Source organism: Athalia rosae, chromosome 1, assembly GCF_917208135.1.
Source record: "Athalia rosae chromosome 1, iyAthRosa1.1, whole genome shotgun sequence".
In the NCBI taxonomy this organism is placed as follows: Eukaryota; Metazoa; Arthropoda; class Insecta; order Hymenoptera; family Athaliidae; genus Athalia; species Athalia rosae.
Genome location: NC_064026.1, coordinates 31,959,825 through 31,984,251, shown reverse-complemented (window position 1 = coordinate 31,984,251; position 24,427 = coordinate 31,959,825). Strand labels below are relative to the sequence as shown.

Sequence of the window (24,427 nt, the reverse complement as noted above, 5' to 3'; positions counted from 1 at the left end):
AAGCTCTTACCTCGAGAATTGCCGAAGCACTCCAAGCTTGTGTACGGCAACTATCACGACAATATGCACCGTCTTTGTTTGTCAATTCCGGAAGCCCTCTCCAATGGTTAGTCGATGCTTCAACTAAATGTCGAGATAGAATAGTTTCTGTAGATTCAATTGTGCGACGAAGTTCATCTTCACCTCCTACTAATGACGCAAAATGAAGACGTGCTCTCAGAAAGTATCCTATCGGCCAAACCCACTCCTGTAGAAAACAAATTAGTCGATAGAAAAAAAATTGAATATAAAATGCCTATTGAGAAAGTACATAATTCTATAAAAAATATGAGCGAGCAGGAGAACTTACTGGTCCTTGATGATAGTTCCATCCATGGGATATCTTTGGATCATTGGAGTCGTTGGAATTGTCATAATACCCATCATAAGCCCAGTCAGCAGGGTCTAAAGTCTTCATTCCCAATGGCCCCAACAATAATTCCTCAGTCTGCTTCAACGCTGTCCATGCATGATGAGGATCAAACAGCTCTGGCGCCTTGATTGAATTAGCATAATTTATGAAACCTCCTTCATGAATAGTAACGAGATAATTGCACTGGAATACTTACAGCTACCATTGCCACAGGAAAATTAGGTCGAAGTTGGTAATCAGCCCAAGGCTGTGTTGCGCCATGAGTATCTTTGTAGATACCTCGGCGATGTATCATTTCCGGTTTCAATTCTCCATCAGTTGGTTTTTCATTAATGTAGAAATACTTTTCAAAGTTTGCTCCAATCCTATCTGCCCATTGCTTGTAGCTCCATGTGACAACGGTTCCTGGCAATTTGAAATGACAAGTTGTGAAATTCTCGGACCAATAAACCATTTGCTACTCTTACGTTAGAACTTTTGTTTTTTATTGTATCCGGAGATGTGAGCAATGCATTTTTTTTGGATGGATCATTGATTATTAAGGGCACTACTTTTCTAATGTTCAATGCATCATCCTTGCAGTAGCCATTATTTAGATATTGATGATCCATCTTCCTTGTATTATCCATTAGTTTGAAAGTGATTAATGCATTACTTTTGCATTTGAATTTCCACAACTCTGATTGTTTCTATCCTCTCCAGCAAAAAATGGATATATTTAGAATTTAGCTTACCATCTCGATTTTTCCTTTGAACACTTCCATAAGGGAACAGATTTTGTCTATAGAGTTCTGCCAAAAAAGTAAGGACACTTTTGCTCAGCCCAATCAATTCAACTGCAGATCCATCTCTCGGTGAGGCCGGTTTGCCTTTATTTCCTGCTTTTTCAGAAGATCCCATCTTATCCATCCAGGTACCACAATTAGCATCATTTCCGCCAAAAACGAAACCAGTCTCTGGATGTACTCCAATCTGATTGTTGAAACCACGGTCTGTCATTTGTTCGTCAATTTTTCTACCAGCATTCCGTTCTCGAAAACACAGCCCTTGAAAATGCACTGTAAGGGCTTCTTGTATAACATCATGCAATGGTTGGTCCTGCAAATATATTTTTTTTCCAGTGAATATGGTGCATTGAACATTTACACTAGGATTTTTCAGTATCAGATCATTGATTAAAGACAACGTAAAGGGGTGCAGCTCTTAACTAATTGCTTTCATTGATTAACCTACCACTTGTCCAGCAGGTAAGGCTGTAGAATCATCCGTCGGATAAAGCCTTGAAACAGCATCTTTTAAAATGTTTATGCCATCAGGAACTTCTTCAACGTAATTTTGAATAGTATACAGCCACCACCAAACCGCATCTCGGCAATTATACCTGTAGTAATTAGTTTATGAATAAACAATGATATGTGGAAGTGTAGTATAGAAAATTGGGCTAAAGCAAAAAAGACTCTCACAAACCTTGAGTTCTTTCCTCCATCAAGTAAATTAGGGATGAGCCCATGCCTCAGTGTACCAGCAAAACCCAAAATAATAAATCTTGCTTCATTAGATCTATTGGTTAAAAGTAACAATCCTCTCATTGCAATAAATGTATCTCTTCCCCAGTTTCGCATATACCCGACAGAAAAGTGGGGTAGGCCTGCAGAGAGTGTTAAGCACGATTGCATCTTTGAATTTTCGGTTTCCACAATTTTAGGCTTAGGTGGGGTCAAATTTGGAGACAGATCAGGGAGCTGTGCAGATTTTATCATACCCCCCAATTGTACAGAGACAAGGGCCATTGATTTAGTAAATGATGAACCATTTTGAACAAAGCTAAAACACATAAACAATAAATGTCAATACACGTATAGGTATATTTTTAAATGCAGTGCGGCTCTAAAGCTATGTAGCTATCATACTCTTACCTAGACATAAGTGAGTAACACTGATCCAATAAAGTCATGTAAACGTTGGTTACAATAACATCAAAGTAGCTGGGCACCAAATATCGAGGGATAACTTTGAATGGTTCCACAGCTTGTTCAATCCATTCCCCAAGGGCTGCTGTACCTTTGCCTCTTTTAAGTCTTTGCCAAATGTAGTCTGAAAAATACCATATGTCACCATTATAATACGAAATGGTTAAATCTACTAATTATTGATTCTGATCTGTAACGCAACGCATTTGGTATTTGTAGCATCTACGGATACAAATTGAGATATGAACTCGTATTACCTATCATCCAGTTACCCTGTCTGAGGTTTGCACACATGGGATGTCCAAGATCGTTATTTGGACGAATTTCAGCTAGCAATGAAATGAAACCTGAAATGTTGGCAGCAGAAGGTAATAATCAGAAGAGGTGTTATCAGTCTCTGGAAATACTTTGAACCAGTGGTTGCAGCAACTAATTCGGTTTTAAGAGAAATGCAGGTTTTAGAATAGCCAAATTAATTACCCTGTAATCCGGCATAAACTAACGGCCCATATCCAGGAATATCATAAACACCATATGATCCAGAACTTTCATCGCGCTCTTCTTGTTCACAACGGTACAGAGCCCTATTGAGGTCTGCCAAGTTCATACGAGAGATGATTACGCGCAAATCTGAATTTTTAGTTGAGGTAATTGTTTGAATGGTATTTTGTAGCTTGTCCAGAGCCGGTTTTATATTATTATGTAGTGATACGCTGTGAAATTAAATCAAACGGGTTGTATTATCCGAAAAAAATTCAACTTTACAGGTATTTAACAGCCAATGTTAACGTACCGAATTACTACAATGGATCCAGGCTGGAAATTAACAAAATTAAGCTGTGTAATTTTTGGATCACCAGAGTCGACTTTCTCTAAAATAGTAGAGTTACAAATTTGAACGTGCTCTTTAATATCCAATGAATATTCCGCCAATCCATTTATAATATCTTCATCCCGACTAAACTCCTCTGGTTGATGGAAAGGCGATTTGCCATTTCTGAAAAAAATAATAGCAATGACAATGGATAAAAAATTCTGTCTTATTACCAAATGCTGAATTCTGCAACCACACATTATGTAAAGCACGACACGGAATTCCGAGTTACCTTATGCTATTGTGAGTTAAAGATGCTTCTAACACGATTTCGTCAATAACTCCTTCAACTCGAAGAGGTTTGATATGTCGTCTCAAGTCACTAGCATTGGAATCAGGATGTTTGAAAGCAGTGAATGCAACCAGGACAACGCTCTCGTGAGTATTGGGCGAATGCCTAGTTACTGCTACAATGTCTGTATCCATTTGATCGACAAAGACCTATTCCATTGGATCAAGCATACACAAAACGTAGAAATCGATGATTAAATCAGAAATGGATACAGTTCTTAAATGTTTACACTATTTGAAAAATGTTATAGATTTTTGCAGTATCTTATGTTTTCTTAAAATTTCAGTGAATAAGGATATAATAGATCATACCTGAGAAAAGTTCTGTTTTCCCAGTAGAAAGTGCAAATCATTTAAAGCCTTTTTAGCTGCAATTATACCACTCTTGGAACTCACAAGAGCTAGATTATTTTCAGCCAGTTCATTGTTATCCGTCCATGATGTATATAATCTGGTTTCATCAACGACGTGGATCTATGAAATGTAGAAGCGATACTTGGCTGACAGCCGAACAACTCTCAATGCTTCCAAATTAATTTTCTTGCAAACTGATACTTACGTGGTGTGGCACTAATTCATCGTATCCGCGATTGCTACCACTGGCACAACATGCCATAGACACAAGTGCTGTACTTGGTAGTAAGTCAAATACACTGCGTTTTTCCACAGGGCTTGGGTTGTCATGAGTTAAATCCATAAATAAGGCATGAGCAATGTTTGGCACCAATGGTCGTTGCCGTGGCTGCAAAAAGGCTCCAACCGGCTCACCACCATATCGATATACCAGTCTACCTTCTTCATGACTGTCCCATGCAGACATTGCTTCTATTAATACAATGAAAATCATTCAAATTGAAACACCAGATATATCGATTGATAAATAAAACGAGCAGTAAATCAATGAACTAACGAGGTTGAAAAGGGTATAAAAATATGATTTCAATGGAATGTTAATTAGCCACCAATGAAACTTACCTCTGATTAAGGACGTCACACCAAGGCGATTTACAAAAATGTTGTCCTTCTGGTCAGAATTAGTAAACAACTCGGCGACGACATATAAATCTGGGTTGACTCTACGAGCAGCATCCAGAAGATACTGGAGAATGGGAACAGTATTTCTTAAATAGGAGTGCGAAAACGGCTATGAATACACAATGTATGATCATGGCATGACATACCTCAGCAACTGGAATTGGAGTTGAATGACAATTATCCAATCGTATGCCGTCAAAAATTTTTGCAGTCATCTCAACATACTTTGTCATTTGTTGCCAAAGAAATGGACAATCATCAGGTGAATTTCCGTACCTAGTTTTAACAAGAACGTGTATTTTGATAAGTCATGTCTTCAAGTTAAGTGACAATAGAATATCCATACCTAAGTTTTACACTATCACCCCAGGCAATAAGTTCTCTACGTAGGTAGACAGTGGAATCTGAATCTGCAAAATTCTTCAAGGGATCACTATTCATTACCCAGCCATTATGTGCCATTAAATAGCATCCTGTATCGGAATACATTATTGATTCTCGATCAGCTAAGGATGTAGGTTTTCCGTAATCCGTGAAGTATCTGTGAATTTAATATGTAACTAATGGTTTGTTTGGTATTTGAGTTGAATTATTTAATTGAAAGTTATTTTAGCAGAGTTGAATAATTAGTTGTGTGACAAACATGCCCATGGAAATAGTGTACGAGGTTACCTAGGAACAAGTGGATTCCTTTCACTAACTTCCTTCTCTCGAGGACCATCAGATTGCACTCTAAAGTATCGGATGCCAGCAATTGTATTCTCAATTGCAGCATTCAAATGATTTTGTATTTCGTTAATGATGGATCCATTCAGCTCTTCTAATTTCACCTTCAGCTCTTCCGCACAACGTTTGAGACGTGTTTCTTCGTCAAAACAATTTGCTCTGTAATGATAATTCTTTAATTGAATAGCAACTATTGGCTATAGTAATATTACTTCAAGTGAGAATATGTAATCTGGCTAGTATCTTTTATATCACTTTTTTGCTCAATAATGTGCAAACAATGTAATTATGGCCTGTACCTGTACACATTATAGATTCGTAATGCAAGCTGCATATCTATGGTAGCCTTGAGTCTCCGGAATTGGGGATCTCCAATTATGGAGATACCATCTTCCGGTACTTCTCCAGCTGATTCTTGTGGTATCTGATTTCGAGTCAAGCTCAGAAACTCCGCTACTGTCTCGTTGATGTCCAAGGTGTACATCTCATGAATTTTCACCAGAGGTAAAAAATATGTGTGCAATGCATGACGGATTGCCTGTAATTGATTCATATTGCATTTGACACCAACTGTATATCTTATGTCTATTATGATAGTTTCAGTGGTTTTATTACGCGAATGTCATATTTCTGAACTACTGTGTGAGCTGCGATATCCTTACATTCAGGTGTTCCTCAGTTTCTACCACTGTGGGAATGCCTCTGAATTCCCATTCTCCAGATGCAACTTGGATTGTCAATTCAAAAAGCACAGCATCTAAGATATACGCTGGCCGTAAATGAGGACTATTCAGACAATTGTATGTACATTCTGGTTGTTGAATGAGGAATGGACTTTCATTTGCAGTATGATTCAAGACAATGTCACAAATGCTAAGTACCTGTATTCAAAAACAATTAGGAGTATTTGAAAAGAGAATCCATATAGTGAAAAAAGTGGTAAACAATCGATTGAAAATAACGAAAATCTTACATTCCACTCAGTACGTATTTTTGATACCAGTTCTTCAACTTCTTCAAAGGTAGCTTCCTTATCATCGCTACTGAATAAAGGATTCAACTTCAACTGATTGCTTAAGCTGTATGAAGACTTTGATGCTCCAAGTTCCTGAATGGAAAATATTCGATTATCATTACCAGAGTCATGTAGTACATTGAGTGTTTTTAATTACTCAACATCCTTACCAACTTACCTGGATTGGAGAAAAGTGAATCATATTATATCCAGAGTGTCGAGCAACCAACAGCTTGTTCTCCCAGGTTGGTAATGGGCCTAAGCCTTTTGACAGTACAGTTTGGCACTGAATACAATCTAACGGAAGAACTTCTTTACCACTACCAACACGTAATTCAGGATCTACTAGGAGATATCCAGAACTTATTGGAACTTCGCTGCTATCCTCGCTTGAGCACAAATGATAATTAACTAAATTTTCAAGCATTGTTGAACAGCACATAATCAAGTACAAACTGATATGAAAGAGTCTTGTACAAAATGTGACAATTTACCTGGCATCTGTGATGTAGTAGTGGAATGATCCTGCCAATGCAAGAGTTAAGGAGGCGGACTCATTCTTCCAAGGCAATTGATAGTACGTAGCCCTTTCAAACTTCTGATGTGGTATCAATGGATGATTAGTGAATAGATTAATGGATTTTCCAAGCAGACTTGGCCCAAGCCTGAATTCCACTTGCCACCCTATTGCCAAAAAAGAGCCCATATTTTTTCACCCGTCGAGAAGTATGTAAAAATAGTTCAAGTATAGCTATAAAGAAATTGTGTAAAATTATTCATATTCAACTATACCTTTACGCAACCGATAAAGTGTTCCATCTTGATGTTCCCCATTATTCAAGACAAGGACTCTCAGCTGTTTATCAGACATGCTCCTGACTGCTTCTTGATCCTCGTCCATTTTTTTGGCTAGAACCTGAAGTAATTGATTTTTGGATAATTTTTTTTATGCAATGTTGAATACTTGTTTATCACGTAGTACTGAAAACTGGACAATAGAATCAACAATGGTGTATTTAATCAACAGTATGAAAACGTGATATTCATTGTAGTATATAAATCTATTTAATTAATGTGTTCATGATCATGATAATGAATTTCATGTAATCTCCTATAATTGAAATAGCTTCATAACTGGAGAACTGTTTCGTTATTTGGTCGAAAACAAAGAGAAATAAAACACAAATTGTTGATGGGCTTTAGAAAGAATTTATTGGAATAATCTTATATTTTTAGTCTACTTAGGGTACCTACGGTATAATGTATCTTATAACTGTGATATGAATCCAAGTGGGTGGAGAGTTTGCTGAGTACTTACGCATTAAACAGAACAAGTAAGTGCTAAGGGAGTGCGTATCCTTAATATAAACTATGAGCACAATGCAACAGTCACCGGGTGAAAAGCTAAGTATAATGTTACTCTAGTTCTGCTACATGGACATGCATAAAGCAAAAGAGAGTAGCTTCTCATTAAAGTTTTTGCTACTTGTGTTACAACTTTGGATTCAACTAAACGACCGTTGTGAGAATATTGTTTCTACCATATTGAAATATAGTTGATAATAGGCCTTTTTCCTGTCACCGAACATACAAGTCACGAGTCTTATGTTTTAAATTGAGTATTATGTTGCCATAGAAAATTTTTCTGAATTGGACACCATTAAATCACTGACTGACAAAATACAAACATGAAAACCATCAACTTTATGCATATACATTAAAAAAAAAAGTCTTTTAAAGGCTTGCATATAATTTTGTGATTGAAATTCTCAAATGTATTTTGTGTAAATTATCTATATTTTAGAACAATTTATCGAGTTTTGTTCAAACCACAACACACAAGTTAGCGAATATAATCATATCAGGAGGGTGGTATTTATTTAGATTTAGTATGGAGTTAGTTATTTATCCTAGATGATAAAAATAAGTATATTTATTTAGTTAAAGTTATTTATCCTAGATGTCAAAAATAAATATATTTTCTAAGACTTACATAAGCCCAGAGCAATCTAAAGCAGTGCCATTTATAAACCCGTTCAATCAAAAATGCTAGTCTCTTGAAAAGCAGCTTTGTCGAGTTTTGAATGAAATGTCTTATTGCGGCCAACGTACCCATTGCGACACTGCACAACATAAGAAGCTACTATTTACTGAAGTTTTTAAATGAAAAATAAGGCAGCAATCCAAGGCGTTTTTATTGTGTCTGTCACCATCCAATTTTTGTTGATATTTTTTTTCTCTACAATATACAGATTTATAAAATTTTAAATAATTTATTAACAATTGAGGAAGAGTTAAATTTTGTAGAATGTCCTACTTCACTCGGAATTTGATTTGAACAATACAGTCAAAGTCTTCTGAAAATTACTGCAAAGTTATGACACTAGACACTGAGTTTCCTCACCCACCTTAGCATACTTAAAATGGAATAAGTTGCTCATTCTATCTATTACTGTCATCAATATCACCAATCAAAGGGTGAATAGGGTGCAATTTTGTTTTTGTAAGATTATTGCCATGTGATGTTCACTCGGTAAGCGTGTGATGAAAGGTCATAAGAAACAAGTCTTCAACCATTACTTATCACTGTTTGTAAGCGGTAATGAATAGATTTGGAGTGAATTTAAATTGAATCTTAAGCTGAAACACTAATCGTAAGATTCATTTGAATAGAAGGACAAGAATTGATTGGGCAGATTAATTCGAGTTTTATTATAATTTCAAGTGATACATAGTCAATTATTACAACAGTGTGAAAAATTTACGGCATTTGCATTAAACCAGAAATTACAATCAAACATAACTACAAAGTATGTATGTATAGGCAAATGATAAAATTTCAAAGCATTACCGTAAAATCAATTACTTGGTTGTTGCAGAGCTAAAACCTAGCTCAGTGAGCATTCGAACCACAGTTCATAGGACAGAAATTAAGACAGTGTAAAGTACAATGCAATACAGAATGCAGATATCTGTGCCATAGGTCATGATGTGTTTCAATCGTCATTTATCTATCAAGTATCAGTATATTTAAGAAAAAACTTGAATGAATCAGTCATGTCATGGAACGACTATGAATAGAAATTATTTGAATCTAGGTGATCATTTTATTCATGGAGGTCACGTATTTTGAAAGTATCTAAATCATATGATAAAAGGTATTTGCTTTACAACAAAGCTGATGTTGTCAATATTAAATAATATAAGCGTTTATGGTAAAATATTTGTTCGATCTTCCTGTGGTCAAGTGTTTTTGTTAAAGAAAATTTATTAATAATTGCTAGATATGTTGGTATACAATATCACATGTCCAAGTATTTGATGGAACATGTACGTACCTGATTCTCATTTGTTAGCAGATGACCGAACAAGTATTCAAGAAACATGTAATGTTGAAATGATCTTTGATTTTTTCTGATGACAGAAAAAGTACTTACGAAGCTAGATTCACTGTATAAATTTAGTTCAATAGAATGAAACAATATTTCATTCAGTGACGGGTCCTTGTTGTAAATTGTAACACAAAAATAACAAAGTTAACCTTGTATATAACTCAGAAACGATCGTTGAATTTGCGAAAACATGCAAAAAATATATCAGTTAATAAGTCGCGAAACTAATACTTTTTAACTAATTATGATTAAAAGCAGGGGATTTAAAACTGACATGATGATTTGAAAAATTGTATAAATTATAAAAACATACGATTGAAGTTTGGACGTTCTTACGACACACTCGATTTACAGAAACGGATCAGCAAATGAATCTTGAAATTTATAACGTGGAATTTGAAAATCACTCCAGTCGCAATGACTATACTAGACAGACAACCAAGAAATCATTTCAAATCTGACCCCTACGGTTTTGAAGGTCAAGAAACTGGGGCATTCTTCCATTTTTAAATCCCTTAAATGTTGCAGACGACGGGCTGCGCTCAAGCAATAGAAATCAGTCGATCTTTTTCGGCGTACTTCAAGCACGTTTGCAATATTGCGATAGCGGTAGCTTTCAAATCGCATAAGCCAGCCACGGCTTCATACAAAATCATAATTCCAGCAACAAATTTGAAAATCTCGGATTGCTGGTAGCTAGAATACCTTTTTTAGATTCTCTAGATGGACCTTGAGGGTTTTGGCAAAAATTCAGTGAAAATTCTTGGGCTACTTTTCGTTATCACAACTGTGCTAACAGCTACACATTCTCAAGACGAGATAATTAAGCTGTATACCAGTGAGGATGATACGTACGACGAAGAATATGCTTCAATAAATGGTGGAGAAGATGATAAAAATCTCAGAGAAGGTGCTTCTGAGCCTGTGGGAGAACGAAGTAAATAACAAATTTTACCTGTGCCATACTGGGAAAAGAAAACTCTTGTTGTGTTTGACTAATTAATCAATGAGAACTTCAATACTTCAGGTGCTCACCCAACAACGAAATGCGACGAAAATCAGTTAATGGCTTTTTTGGCTGAACTACAAGTAATAAACCCGGAGAGTCTTTTACTCATTGCATCATATAAAGATCTGGAGAACCTTTGTAGGTTTGTAGGTACATACATAACAATACTTATGTTAAACGTAAATTCTATAGAAATTACAAGCATGACATGTTAGGAAATCAGTTACGTTGCAGTTCAGGTATCTCACTGGTCCGATATAGAGAATTTTAATTTGCATTTATTGTCTAGGAGGATTGCTGGTAATTTGGATTCCATTGATTCTTTTATACAAACCTGTGTACCTTTGCCACAAGATCATCTCTACATGCAACTGATTGCAGGACTCCGTATTCTCAGTACTAAGCTATGTGTGGAATCCAATTACCAAAAAAGTATGTTTTTTGATTTTGTGAGTGCATTTTTTTTTTAATCAACCAAAGCTCAAGAATTATTTCAATAGGCTATAGAAACTATCTGACTTGTTTCCACGAGCTTCATGCCGAATATACGGATTGTGCTGGCCCAGCTGATTGGACAGAAAATATGGATCGTAGTGAACTATGCAAGTATGAAATTGGCTCTACATGTCCAGAGCTGAGATAATGGACACAAATTGTGCAAATCTATTATTTTTGTAATTTAGTTGGCTTTTGAACATTTGAACTTGCAGAGAGTATAAACTAATATCAGATTGCTATTACACAAAGACTGCAATGCTCTGTGGCATAAAGGCAGCTGAAATCATGAAGGAGCTCGTAGTTGAAGTAGTAGACAGGATTATTGACGTGAGTACTTCAACAATTCTCCTGCTAGCAATAAAGATGATACTCAAAGATTAGATTAAAGATTCTGGACTTTTCACCACATAAATTTTGAAATAAATTTATATTTCCAGGCGAAGTGTCCGAATCTCCAGAATAATCCTGTTGTCCTGAATGCAATGTCTGAAAAAGCTTCGTCGTACGCATCTCTTCCCAAGTGTTTCGGACGTAACCTCAGTCTTACAATATTCACCATCACCACTGTTGTTACTCTGTTACTATCGTAGGATTTTTCAGGTCACCATTCCTGGATATAATTGTCCTTGTATCTATGTAAAACGAATAAAATTTTGAGATCATGGAGAGTTGACTATTTAATAATATATGCTCTAAGTTAGTAATCAACGCATCGATGAACTTCCTAACGTTGTATTCTTGACATGTCATTCGCTTTACCAAGACAGTTCCAAAATGGCAGCGGCCACGGACGAGCTGAGTAAGTTACCTGGAGAAAAATTTGTTTCATACTACACTTAAGAAAGTAATCATATTATGGTATCTGCCATCTCATTAAATAATGATTGAACTACATATTTATCAATTCGCATCTTCAAAAATCAAATGTTAAGTCTATTTTATGGCATGCAAAGCAAAATCAAATGTCACGCCGCCATATGAAAAGGCAACTTCACGCCCTTAATTTTTAATAAAAGGCTGCGTTCAAATTCGAATTTTCAACGTCATGCTGATTGCGAATGTACTTGTCAATTTTTATCCTACAATACCTGAATTTAAAAACTTTAAATCATGTTGAATATTAAGTACACACGATCAATGCTCTCAATAATTTCCTACACCTCTACCCCAAACGAGATATCATAAGAAACTATTTTTCACCCTCCGTAGAATCCTGGAAATGTAATGATTTAGGTAATATTTCAATTTTTCAGTTTTATTGGAGCGGGTATTCCTACGATTGGGATCAGCTGAAACTGATGAACAGCTACAAGCATCAGTATGCAAGTTCTTACCTCCTGTATTACTTAAGCTATCTAGTGCCCAGGAAGGTGTTCGAAAAAAAGTTATGGAATTGTTAATACATATAAATCGGAGGGTAAAAAGCCGACCTCAAGTTCAACTTCCAGTTGAAGCATTATTACTTCAATATCAAGACCCAGCTGCCAGCTCTTTTGTTATTGTAAGTGAAGATGAAACTTTGTATTGTAATTTCTTCATAACACAAAATTGCAAAAGCTTAGCAAATATTTGATAGCTAATTTGCAGAATATACGTCAGACACTCATGTGTGAAAAATTGTTTTCTCCTCTTTCTGTAGAACTTCACTATCATTTACATAAAACTTGGATATCCAAGAATGGAAATTAGTAAGCAAGGCGAACTGATCCCAAGTGTACTGAATGCCATTGAAGGAAAACCACTCTCTCATCAAGATAGGTAAAAACTTAGTGTTGAATATAATGATAGTAAGTAAAAAGAATTATATTGCTCATAAGTTTGCTTTTTCAGTCTAATGCTGATTATAATGCCTGCTTTGGGATATATAAATATACCACTCGACAGTGATAAGCGAGCTTCTCTACTGGGGCTGCAGGATAAGCCTTATGTAGCCAAACAGTTAATAAACTTCATGCTTGATGTTTTACTATTGCCATATGGGTGGGTACATATCTATATCATCCTTGTCTGTTTCGAATATTAAAGGCATTGCTCATCCACTTCTAAAAAATAAATTCGTATCACATTGATTAACAAAATATATGTTGGATATTGACAGATCTGTAGGTCAAACAGAGAATCACCAGGCAGGGCAACCCATTGATTGGTCACAATTTCCAGTACCAGCTGGGCTTAGTGAATATGCATTTAAAAGGGTCATAGGTGAGAGCCCGCCCACAGCTGAACAACTCGAGCAGACAAAGTTGGGAATAGTCAAATTCGTTGCTGGTGGATTTTTTGCCGACGCTGACATTCTTATACATTTGATCGTAGCTGCAGCAGATACAAGATTTAGCGTAGCTAACATGGCTGATCTTGAACTTAAAAAAATTGCTGGGTAAGGAGAACTGAGATTATTAGTAATTCGAAGACGCGTCGCATCAAGTTACAGAAAAACTATGGAGATAGCCTTGAATTTTGGGTCCTTTTCATTTTAGTACTTTGGATTGGGGATCAATGCAGCTAGCTGCACCATTATATCCCCTATTTTTGGGTACTGATGCCTTAGCGACTGAGAAGTGGGTGAAGCCAGAAATGAAAAGACTCCCAGCAAATACAAGAATTCGTCTCAAGCTATTGCATTACCTATGTCGGGTAACCAGAGCTGGTTTTATCATTCCACCTTGCATTCAAGTAAGATTTTAGTAGTGATTAAAGTATATCTGTCTATTGTTATTTTATATGCCAGTGGGTATTTATAAAATGCAAATAGTTCTATGATGATTGTATAATTTTCCAGGTAGTTTTCGATTCACTTTATGGAAGCAACACGAATCCAAAACTGAAATCGTTGGCTCTGCAATTCACATCAAACATTGTACAACAGTGAGTTTGATTCAGGTGTCGATTATTTCACTTGATAGTTCAAATTCAACTTTTTTGATTAATTCAGATGCAATCTTGCTCAATTGATGCGAGTGGCTGGTGTCATTTTGAATGGAATGAGGAAATTGATAGCGGAAGGTGACCCAGCACATAAGGCAATGGCTTACACAGTCATCGGACAACTGGGCCAAAAAATTCCAAATAACTCTCCAGGTCTCGTGAACAAAGACTTGAGTATGCTGCAACATTTCTTTGATACTTTAGCATCGGTGAGTAAAGGAATTAACTCAAACCATTGTATTTATGCTGGGCTGTCTTTTTATTCGTATGTTGGCTAGCTGATGAGATGTAAAATTTAAAATACTCAAAAAATATATCAACCAGCAATTACAAAATGCGAATTAGCGGGAAAATTGTGTGTCAGTGAGGCGTTATACAGTTAGGTGTATATCAGAAAGATATATTTCACCCCAGGCGAAGTTTTATTTTACAAAGGAGGGTAGAAACTGAAAAATTGAGAGGCCTTTGAATAATCTCAACTTGCTTTTTAGCATTACTTTGACTCATTCTTTTAATTTTGGTGTAAGCACATAGATCCGTCGACTGAATTGCGTTACGACCAAAACCAATCGAGATATCTCAAGTTTTCTGATCCGAAAAGCGAAAAATTGGCGATAACTGGATGATTCCGATAGATAGATCAATTTGGTTTGCAGATTTGGATTTATTAGCTCAAAATATGAGAAAATACGCCCAAAAAACCTATTTTGATTTTTGGCTCTAAAATCGAAAAAAATTAAATACTACAAGCTTTTAGCTTTGCATTTTTACGCTGTTTGAAGCCAAAAACTTAATTATTTTCCAACTGATTGAGCATATGTTTCATTATGTATTTTGACCTTAATAATGTATTGCTAATTGTACCTATTTTTATTTTTCAGACTGATAGTGGGTTGAGACAGTCCATAAGAGACGCATTGCTCAGCATGACGCCAGCATATGTACTTCAAAAAGGGGAAGAGGATACCATAGCTATGATGCATACCTTGCTTTCTATTCATATTGAATCAGCTGATTCAAGCGTCAGGTAAGATCGGAGTGAAGCGCAGTGTATTGCAATTGGGAATTATTTTTTGTATATTCACATGTGATGATTTGACAGATTTGTTGCTGTGCATTATGCAGCGACTGTGTTCCCACCGGATGATGCACCTTCCCGTTACCTTTTGCTTCTGGCAACCGGTGATACTAAAGATGAAGTGACTGCTGCAGCTATAAAAGCATTGTATGGAACTGCTCACAAAAATGAACGAGATAAAGATTTTGCCAAAAACGTTTTTCTGCCAGATTTTCCCAAACTTGTAACGTACATTCATTCTAAAATGCAAGCAAGACTCAGTGAGACCACTGGAACAGTGAGCATTGGTAGTAAAACTCTTCCCTACAATATTACGACGTGTACTGAGGTAAAAAAATATGATTTCATAAATGTTACAAATAAAGATTCTTATATTCCTTCTTGTAACTCACAAATTACGATACAATTTTTAATCGATAGATTATCACGTACTTACGTTTGTGCCTGGCTAAATCTGCTGAAATACCATCACATAACGAGCCTATTCAACATCCATCGGAGTACAGCCCATTAATTGGAACTTATTTGAGGAATTTATTTCAAACGTGCCCTGAACCTCTTAACAATTATCTTGACATAATTTTACTTCTCATCCAAGTAACTGCAGGTATTATGATCGTAAAGTACAATATGTTGCATTTCAACTCAGAAATATGCCCTCTGTAAACAGTGAAAGACTGCTGTTGATGAATGAGACGAGTTTTTACCTTTTTTTTATGCTCAGGCCTGGTTCCGCTCACTGCGTTTTTGGAAGTTATTGGCACAATTCCGATTGAAACAACATCACGATACAAAAGTGATCTCCCATGGCTCCGAACTTTATTAACGTCAACAAAAAAAGATACCCGTGAATTAGCTGCAAAAATTTATGGAGTTGTAGCAGCTCATATCCCTAGTGGAGAATTTGAAAAGCAAGTAGCAGAGATCATCAATGTGAGCCGAAATAAGGTGCTAGAAACTCAGCATGGAGCTATATTAGCCTTATCCTACATGATGGAGCGAAAATTAATTCTACGTAGAAATGAAGATAAGAGTGAAATGCTCAAGTGGGAAAATTATGTCAACGCAATAAAATTAATTTGTAAGTGTTCTTTCTCTTTCAGGTCTCAGACTATTGTCACCCCTGAATGTTCCGTCTTTCATCATTTGTAGATGCATTTTTGAGTGACAACAATGCTTCGCTCGTCAGTGCAGCTTGCGAAGGAATAGGTTTATTGGGTAAAACAACATCCTTACCTATACCAGCAGAAGAAGGAGAGGAACCGAACAAGGCAGCAGTAGTAACCAAGTTGTTTGGCATCCTCAACAATGTTAAATTATCATCTAAGGTTCGTAAACCAATCGAACAACGTCCAAAGGTAGCATTGACCTTTAATTTTTAATGTCATTTCAGGTCAAAGAAAAGGCAGCTTTGTCTTTAGGTTTCATATGTGTCGGTGAAGAGTTCCCACATACAAGATCAATTGTTCAGAAGTTTGTGGACATGGCCAAGGAGGTAAGTGCTATTTTATAAAATGAATTTGTTGAACACCTAAAATTCAAACAGTTATGTAATTTTACACACAGGCTTTTTTTATGTTAATAGACTAAAGATATCGAAGTCCACCTAACAATTGGAGAATCCCTGGTCTGCTGTGTACAGGGTCAGGCTGCACCCGTAGCAAGAGATGCTTGGAGCACACTTCCCAGCCAATACAAGGTTGCATTCACCGATGAAAGTGACAAGCTACTGGCATGGTTGTTGGAAGAGTTGTTCAAACTGGCTCTCAGTCCCCATCCGAATTCAAGACAGGTAGGATTTACTGTACATCTATGCATGGATTGCTTTGTCATGTCCACCTGAGATTGAAAAAAGTTATTATGCGTAATCTTGATCCCCTATCATTATGTAAATTTTCACTTGATCAGGCTGTGTGTATTTGGCTGTTGGCGCTACTCAGACATAATTCTGATCGAGCTCCAGTCATCGAGAGGTTACCTACAGTTCAAAATGCATTCATGGATTTCTTATCCGAAAATAATGGTACGTATTACAGATTCAAATTATAAGTCATTTAAGTAAAAAATCTGTTGACACTGAGGATACGTTTCTTGGTAACGAATAGCTCTGAGAACATGGCACCAGAAATGTTAAAAAAAATCATTTTCGTACTTTTATTTCTTTGCAATCGTTGGTCTGTAGTTTGCAGTCCGAAAATATTTGTTGGCCATGTCCGTTCCACGTACCATGTTCACAGAACTATCATAAGTAAGTCGTGAAAATTACGTATCAACTGTGCCTTTGCACTTCTTATCCATCTGAACAGGATTCTACTAATAATTGATTTACTAATTTTTCTATGCCAGACATCGTACAAGATATTGCATCTAAGGGATTAGGATTGGTATATGATAGCAGCGAAGAGAGTGACCGCAAATCACTGGTCTCTAACTTATTAGAGCAGCTGATGCAAGGTCGAAAAACGGTGACTCAAGTCACAAGTGATACTAAATTATTTGAAGAAGGTCTGCTGGGAAAAAGTCCAACTGGGTAAATTTGTTTTTTCTTGGTCTTCACAAAAGTGATCTTAGTTTTTGAGTGGCTCAAGCATTCAGTAATTGAATACTTTTACACGTTCACAGGGGCAATCTTTCGACGTATAGAGAAATTTGTTCGCTTGCCTCAGATTTGAATCAGCCAGAGTTAGTCTATCGGTTTATGCACTTGGCAAACCATAACGCAGTTTGGACATCGAAAAAAGGAGCTGCATTTGGATTTTCAGCAATTGCAACACTGGCAAGTGATGAATTGAATAAATATTTGCCAACTATTGTGCCAAGATTGTACAGGTACCAGTTTGATCCAACACCAAAGATTCAACAAAGTATGGCCAGCATCTGGCATGCAATTGTACCTTCTACTCATAAGGCTGTGAGTTTAACATGTCTTCTCTTTTCCTCTTTCTGATCATTGATCAGTAAAAGTGGTTGACGCAATCAACTTATTTTCATCAAATGGGTGAATTTTCTATGTATGATTTAGGTTGAGTCATATCACAAAGAAATAATGCAAGATATACTGACCAATTTGACAAACGAGCAATGGCGAGTACGAATAAGCAGTTGTCTTGCACTGGCGGATCTTTTGAAATCCAATGCTCCTATCAATTTAGCAGATTGTGGTCCTGAATTATGGAAACAGTTGTTCCGAGTGATGGATGACGTGCATGAGGGTACCAGACTTGCTGCAACTAACACTACTAAAATTTTAAGCAAGGTAAAATCTGACGATATGTCATTACAGGATTTTTCATGGACAGTTGGACATTACATTACTGTATAAGATTAGCTCAACTTCCCAGATTTCATTTTGTCTATATCTCAATCTAGGTCACTGTAAGAAATTGTGATGCTTCCTATGGGAAAGCAGGAGAAGAGGTCCTCCAAGCAGTATTACCAGTACTTATAGATATTGGAATTATTCATACTGTGGGTTCAATTCGTGCAATATCACTGCAAACTATATCGCAACTTGTAACTGCAGCTGGAAAATTATTGAAACCTTCATTACATAGTTTGATACCAGCTCTATTGACAGCAACTGGAGGACTCGAAAATCCAAATCTCACTCAACTCAATACTAGATATGGGGCCAATCCTGAGGCGCAGGAAGTAATTGACAGTGTCAGAGTTAGTGTGGCAAAAAGCCATTATACAACAGAAACTATGACTAAGGTTAACATTAAAGCATTTCAGATGTATTTATCTATATCGCTTGTAAATAATTTTTTGACAAGTATCCATTCTCGTTTACAGTGCATACAGTACATCGATGCCCCTATCCTTAAGGAGTTGATGCCAAAAGTGATAGATTTGATCAAATCTAGTATAGTACTTGGAACTAAAGTGGCTTGCTCGCATCTCTTAATACTTCTTTGTAGTCATTTGAAACAGGAATTACAACCCTACGCCGGTTAGTAATCCAACACAGTAAGCATGAATCTAGATTTACTTAATTATCCTAATTTGGTCAATGAGTTTGATTTTGATGCAGGTAAACTTTTGGCTGCTTTGGTAAATGGTTTAACAGATCGGAATTCAGCAGTCCGAAAAAATAACGCAATTACCATCGGGCATGTCGTTGGGTCAGCAAAGGGGTCTAGTCTGGAAAAGTTATTTGCTATGTTGAATACTTGGTACATGGAGAGGGAAGGTGAGATCTAAATATCAAACAATTAATGACACATGTGTCCCAATTTGTATGACAATTATTTTTATGAGATTGAATATTTACCAGATGATGCAATCAGATTAGCTATTGGACAGACTCTACAATCTATTAACAACCACAACCAGGAAATTATAAAAAATTATTCAGACATTGTAGTACCTCTCACATTCTTTGCTATGCACGCTGAAAAAAGTCCAGGTTTGTATATGAGAGTCACAGATGCAGTAATTACTTTTAACCAAATCAATTACACTATTTTTCATGCTGATATTTTTATTCATTAATGTTAGAAACAGAAAATACAATTGAACTCTGGACAGATCTTTGGGGGGAAATAGCCCCAGGTACCGAATCTGGGATTAAACAAAACTTGACCATTATAATAAGTACTTTGAATACGGCCTTGGAATCAGCCTCATGGACGACTAAAGCTCAAGCTGCAAATGCTGTGGCAACCGTCGCCACTAAATTAGGTGCTGGTATAGAAGCTGAGGCAAGGAATAATCTGCTGAAAATTTTAACTAATGGCTTGCAAGGAAGAACCTGGAATGGCAAAGAACGTCTCTTAAATGCCCTTGCTAACTTGGCATGCAACAGCAAGTAGGTATTTACTGATAGTAAATTTGATATTCAGTTTTTTAATTTCACTATTTTTTTTCTGTGACATCGAAGTTTTATAATATTTGGTTGCATGTAATGCGGGAAAGTGATTATATTCAAAATTATCAATACAGAGACACCATGGAAAAAAATTATGATCTTGTGGCATCAGCTTTGGATGCATTATATAAAGAAAGTAAAAAGGAAGCACTGGAATATCGCCGCCATGCCCTCAAAGCATTTTCCGATGTCTTATATGGACTCGATATTGATCGATTCACACAGGTGTATGACATTGCCCAGGAAATTCTTTTAAAAGTGAGCTATTTAACCTTTGAGAGAAGCATTATTACGTCAGTTTATTATTTATATCAAAGGTCAATTACTAAGTTTTTTTACAATATGTCTGCTATGCCGCCAGCTATCGAATAAACCGGATGAAGATGAAGAGAATTCAGCTGAAGAAAATTCTAAGAAAAGGGAGTTGAATATGAAATTACAAGAAACAGTGTATGAAACGCTTGGAAAGGCGTGGCCTTCCACCAAGGAAACACAAGGTATCTATTTGATCTCATAAGTGATTCATAAATTTGAATCAACATCTCAACAATCACCTCTACCATTGATTCCAGATAAATATTGTATTCAGTTTGTTACACACTGCCACAAAACGTTGCCAAGTAGTACAAGGCCAGTGCAAGTTGCAATTTTGGGAGCGCTGAGCCTTTTTGTTGACAAACTTATTCTCATGAAAATAGATAGTACCAGCGCTAGTCCAGAAGACAAGGAGATGTTGGCTTCAATCTGCGATACGATCAGCAAGATTTTGAGGAATTCATTGGGTAAAAACTATTTCCTTTTATTAGTTTTAATTGTTATCCAAGTTCTATGTTGCATTGAGCTTTGAGCAAATGATTGGAATAATGAAATCATGTGTGATGATAAATGCATCTACTTCTAAGTATTATCATTCACAGGTATATCCAAATACACAAGGATACGAAAGGAAGCACTGAACATTATTTTCACAGTTTCTCGAAAACTGCGTGATGTAAATAACACAGTTGAGCTCGAAAAGTTGATATCCTTATTCAAGGAGCTGTTGCCAGAATTATCAAAGGACCACCAGCCAGAAATACGTTCAAGGGTAGTCGATATCAGAGATATTTTGAAAGTCTAAGCAATATGCGCGAATGGATGCACTTACTAATTAAAAAAGGTTCATTGGAAGGCACGAGGCTTTCTAACTTATGAACTGGATGTTGAGGCTTGGAACCGTAATCCAGGTTAAGTCTGACGAAAATACTTTGAATATTCAGTGCCATGAACACATGCAGTTTCCATATCCCATGCTTGGTAAGAATTCTTGTTCCTAGCAATCTTGGTAATATTTTTGTCAAACTTTCAAAAAAGCATTAGATTTTGCTACAAACGGTATAAAACATCGAGTAGAAATTGCGGTCAGCATACGGATCAGTAATATTGTACCTCCTATACGTTTAATTATAATATTCACTTAATAAAATCAAAAAATTTGGACTTAATTAGAAAATATTGATTCGACAATTGTTGCTAATTTCGCTTGTGCCAATTCTCTTTCCCGTTTCTACATTGAACCAAGGTAATTTAATTCTAGGTAATTTCCAATATAGCTGTATTGCATAAGGCTGATGATCTTACATTTTAACGTGACTAGCCCGTCATGGTTACCTTTGTAGTGATATTATGTAACTTAGCCCATTTATTTATATTGCAGCGAAAGTTTAATAAATCAAGTTCAAACTGGATTTTGTGTAAATGAAAGATTTCACAGGTGCAAGCGAAATCAAACCGATATTAAAGATATGATTTGTTGGAGGTTGGGATAAGATGGAAAGTCTGTATACATATGATAAATGCGCACATGTGGCAGAAAAATTGTGAAGTTGTGTTGATACAATTTTATATTTCTGTTCTCATAGTTTTTACAGTCATTAACGAAGACTATTTTTACACAGGTAATGTCATATGCACTGAAAAAATATTATTGTAGTTTTTTTAGCAATATCAATGCTCCTGGTGTTTTTTTAGATTTTAAGACTTTAATCAGTGGCTTCAATTTGGCTATTAAGCGATCAGAATTTGATTGAGTGCTATTTTCAAGTAGCGTTATCAGAATAAAACATCCCCTATTGAATTCGACCCACTGCTTGATTACAGCTGTCTCTAATCTTTCAATTAATGTTTCACCAAAAGTAGGTTTCTCTTCCTTCATAAGGACCTTATCATGCTGTATCAATTTTTTTAGCATCATGTGAAGGCCGGAATACTCAATTGCTTTGTGATGAACTTTGTTTTCTGTTATTATAGATTCTGGATCTGTTATATAATTTGAAATAGCTTCGTAGGCGTTTATGAGAGACTCTCCATCTCCCACTTTTAAGATTGCCAATGTTACCATTGAAATAGAACTATTTGATAACCAAGCTGCTGTTTCAGTAGCTACGGTGGTTAAAAACTTTGTAATAACTGCATCCAATAGTTCTTTTTCCCGAACTTCTGATGATTTTTTACTCGTTGCATTCTCATCTCCTTGTTTAAGTTGTTCCACCAGTTTTGGGTGAAAATAATGAAGGTCTCGCCGGGCAACAAGATACAGAATGACTGATCTACCATGTTCATGCAATGCAATTTCTGTTACGTTTTCTTGCAATTCGGACAGAACCATTTTTTTAACAAGCACTGTGTCGTCAACGTAATCAAATAATGCTAACAACACCATGTGACCATGCTCATTTGTCGCTAGTGTTTTAACTTGATCTTTCAGTGCTTTCATTGCAATTTTTTTATCCTTATTCGTCCCATGTCTTAGGCAAATTATTGCTACTTCAGTACCATCTTTTGTCCGAGATAATTCAACAATGAAACTTCTAAACATAACAATCATTTCATCTCTATCTTCGTTTGTGCAGTTTTTCAAGAATTCTAATAACACTGAATGCACAAGTGCAGTATTAATTACTTTCTTGTTCAATATTTTAACCAAATTACTTTTTACAGCAGACAAAGTTGCTGATTTCATGTCTGGTGAAGATTTATAAACATCAGATAGAGTTTTAATTTCATTGTCTTTAGCTTGTTTGTACATGTCACCATAAAATTCTTGTTTGAAATAAAGCTTATCTTTATCAGTTGCCCAGGTTGAATAAGCAAGTTCTACAATTGGTGCGGCTACAGAATGGCTTATTAGTTTGATGATGTGACCATTACAAGCTTTGATTATAGTTTCTCGAATTTTGGCTGTTCCATAATCGAGCATTATTTTGATACAGTTTTTTGCATACTTAGACTGTAGCATGAGAACTATACTATCTTTTAATTCCGAAAGAATTGATTCCCTAGTTTCAGCTGAGCAGTACTTAAGTAGCCATTGAACAATTCTGGCCATATCATGCATGAAGACAATCTTACCAAATTGACCTTCAAGTAACTTGAACAACTGTACAGTGTGCTCCTCACGCTCTTCTTTGGAGCAATCTGCTCTACGTAAAATTTCTCCTATTTTCTTGGCTTTGACAGTTACATCGTAAGCCTCAGACAGTCTTTTAGCTCTTCTTGTTTCTTTGAGCAATTTTTTTTGTTTCTTAAACTCGAGCCAATCTGGCTTTTCACTTGCATTTGTGATGCTAGTTTTTGAATCAGCATCTGATCCCTTTAATTTATTCTTTCCTACTTGCTTATTAAATTTCTTGGATTTGTCTCCTTTATCAGATTTTTTAGCTGCAGTAGGCTTCTGAAATTTAACTTTCTGTGCTTTGATTCCATCTTTTACAGGAACTACCAATGCCTTCTTTGTTTTGACATTCGAAATTTTATCAGAATTGACTTTGTCAGAAAAGCCGACACTTTTCTTGATCTTCTTAGTTTTGGGTTCAACATCAGTTTTCTCCTGATCTTTGCGTTTCATCTTTGATCTGTAGTCTGCTGCAAATCAAAATGACCATATTCAGGAATAGGTTGTATTTTATATCCATTTATGATGCTCTTTTGAATGATTGAAATATTCGAATATACATTCACATGGTCAGCTTGTCAACATTTTGGGGAAATAACATTGTATCGAAGAGTTACACGAAGCTATACACATGTCTAACCTGTTAATAATAGACTATTTTCTACCGAATGCACTATGAATCAATATATTTGGGATGCTTACTTTTCAATGTCACTTAGGAACGTTGCTCTTATTCCTGAGTAATAATACAACAGAATCGGAGAAGTTATTTGAATAGCTTGGGAAGTTGAACCAGTTAAACGACAGCAGCACAGAACCTCAAATTACAATTGCCCGCAAACACGTGCGCGGACTTTATTAAAAACAGAAGAAGCTACGTTACGATACTTGCTTGCTGG

At 36.1% G+C, this 24,427-nt stretch overlaps 4 protein-coding genes across 9 annotated transcripts in view; 2 read left to right on the top strand and 2 right to left on the bottom strand.

Annotated features, from left to right (window-relative positions):
* LOC105691579 (glycogen debranching enzyme) overlaps positions 1-10,251 on the bottom strand; it is a 12,803-nt gene extending 2,552 nt beyond the window's left edge. The window contains exons 1-25 of one of the 4 annotated variants that reach the window (XM_012410157.3): positions 10,029-10,251; positions 9,761-9,826; positions 7,116-7,239; positions 6,818-7,007; positions 6,502-6,712; positions 6,282-6,416; positions 5,971-6,189; positions 5,608-5,846; positions 5,255-5,467; positions 4,929-5,123; positions 4,729-4,858; positions 4,523-4,646; positions 4,107-4,372; positions 3,860-4,021; positions 3,489-3,697; positions 3,176-3,379; positions 2,863-3,095; positions 2,640-2,729; positions 2,329-2,506; positions 1,880-2,236; positions 1,646-1,793; positions 1,147-1,510; positions 609-817; positions 350-535; positions 11-247 (exon numbers count right to left, since the gene is read on the bottom strand). In XM_012410157.3, coding sequence (XP_012265580.2) covers positions 11-247; positions 350-535; positions 609-817; positions 1,147-1,510; positions 1,646-1,793; positions 1,880-2,236; positions 2,329-2,506; positions 2,640-2,729; positions 2,863-3,095; positions 3,176-3,379; positions 3,489-3,697; positions 3,860-4,021; positions 4,107-4,372; positions 4,523-4,646; positions 4,729-4,858; positions 4,929-5,123; positions 5,255-5,467; positions 5,608-5,846; positions 5,971-6,189; positions 6,282-6,416; positions 6,502-6,712; positions 6,818-7,007; positions 7,116-7,224 — 4,608 coding nt within the window. In that variant the 5' untranslated portion in view covers positions 7,225-7,239; positions 9,761-9,826; positions 10,029-10,251. Of the gene's footprint in view, positions 1-10; positions 248-349; positions 536-608; positions 818-1,146; positions 1,511-1,645; positions 1,794-1,879; positions 2,237-2,328; positions 2,507-2,639; positions 2,730-2,862; positions 3,096-3,175; positions 3,380-3,488; positions 3,698-3,859; positions 4,022-4,106; positions 4,373-4,522; positions 4,647-4,728; positions 4,859-4,928; positions 5,124-5,254; positions 5,468-5,607; positions 5,847-5,970; positions 6,190-6,281; positions 6,417-6,501; positions 6,713-6,817; positions 7,008-7,115; positions 7,240-8,316; positions 8,455-9,760; positions 9,827-10,028 lie in introns of those variants that run through there. The other 3 variants (XM_012410150.3, XM_012410155.3, XM_048651865.1) reach the window with 3 other exon arrangements.
* Positions 8,750-11,888, top strand: LOC105691582. 2 transcript variants are annotated; one of them, XM_048651990.1, is made up of 7 exons: positions 8,750-9,133; positions 10,430-10,652; positions 10,743-10,866; positions 11,014-11,156; positions 11,225-11,330; positions 11,435-11,549; positions 11,660-11,888. In XM_048651990.1, exons 2-7 carry the CDS (start codon positions 10,439-10,441, stop codon positions 11,810-11,812), a joined length of 855 nt encoding a protein of 284 aa, XP_048507947.1. In that variant the 5' UTR covers positions 8,750-9,133; positions 10,430-10,438; the 3' UTR covers positions 11,813-11,888. The 2 variants fall into 2 exon arrangements, with proteins under 2 accessions (XP_048507947.1, XP_048507940.1); XM_048651983.1 differs by having other exon boundaries at positions 8,750-9,481.
* Positions 11,870-22,216, top strand: LOC105691544 (proteasome adapter and scaffold protein ECM29). Its single transcript, XM_012410077.2, has 28 exons — positions 11,870-12,021; positions 12,476-12,723; positions 12,862-12,980; positions 13,053-13,202; positions 13,321-13,599; positions 13,700-13,895; positions 14,002-14,087; positions 14,155-14,356; positions 15,029-15,174; positions 15,250-15,553; positions 15,646-15,832; positions 15,950-16,306; positions 16,378-16,553; positions 16,619-16,720; positions 16,811-17,017; positions 17,134-17,248; positions 17,572-17,755; positions 17,848-18,136; positions 18,248-18,481; positions 18,595-18,939; positions 19,021-19,177; positions 19,259-19,417; positions 19,502-19,633; positions 19,726-20,035; positions 20,170-20,353; positions 20,457-20,592; positions 20,668-20,877; positions 21,013-22,216. Exons 1-28 carry the CDS (start codon positions 11,997-11,999, stop codon positions 21,213-21,215), a joined length of 5,442 nt encoding a protein of 1,813 aa, XP_012265500.2. The 5' UTR covers positions 11,870-11,996; the 3' UTR covers positions 21,216-22,216.
* LOC105691621 (pumilio homolog 3) lies at positions 21,961-24,427 on the bottom strand. Of its 2 annotated transcripts, none has more exons than XM_012410243.3 (2): positions 24,231-24,427; positions 21,961-23,995 (listed from the first exon to the last, which is right to left on the bottom strand). In XM_012410243.3, the coding sequence occupies exon 2, from the start codon at positions 23,979-23,981 to the stop codon at positions 22,059-22,061; it is 1,923 nt and encodes a 640-aa protein (XP_012265666.2). In that variant the 5' UTR covers positions 23,982-23,995; positions 24,231-24,427; the 3' UTR covers positions 21,961-22,058. The 2 variants fall into 2 exon arrangements, with proteins under 2 accessions (XP_012265666.2, XP_012265665.2); XM_012410242.3 differs by having other exon boundaries at positions 21,961-23,998; positions 24,231-24,426.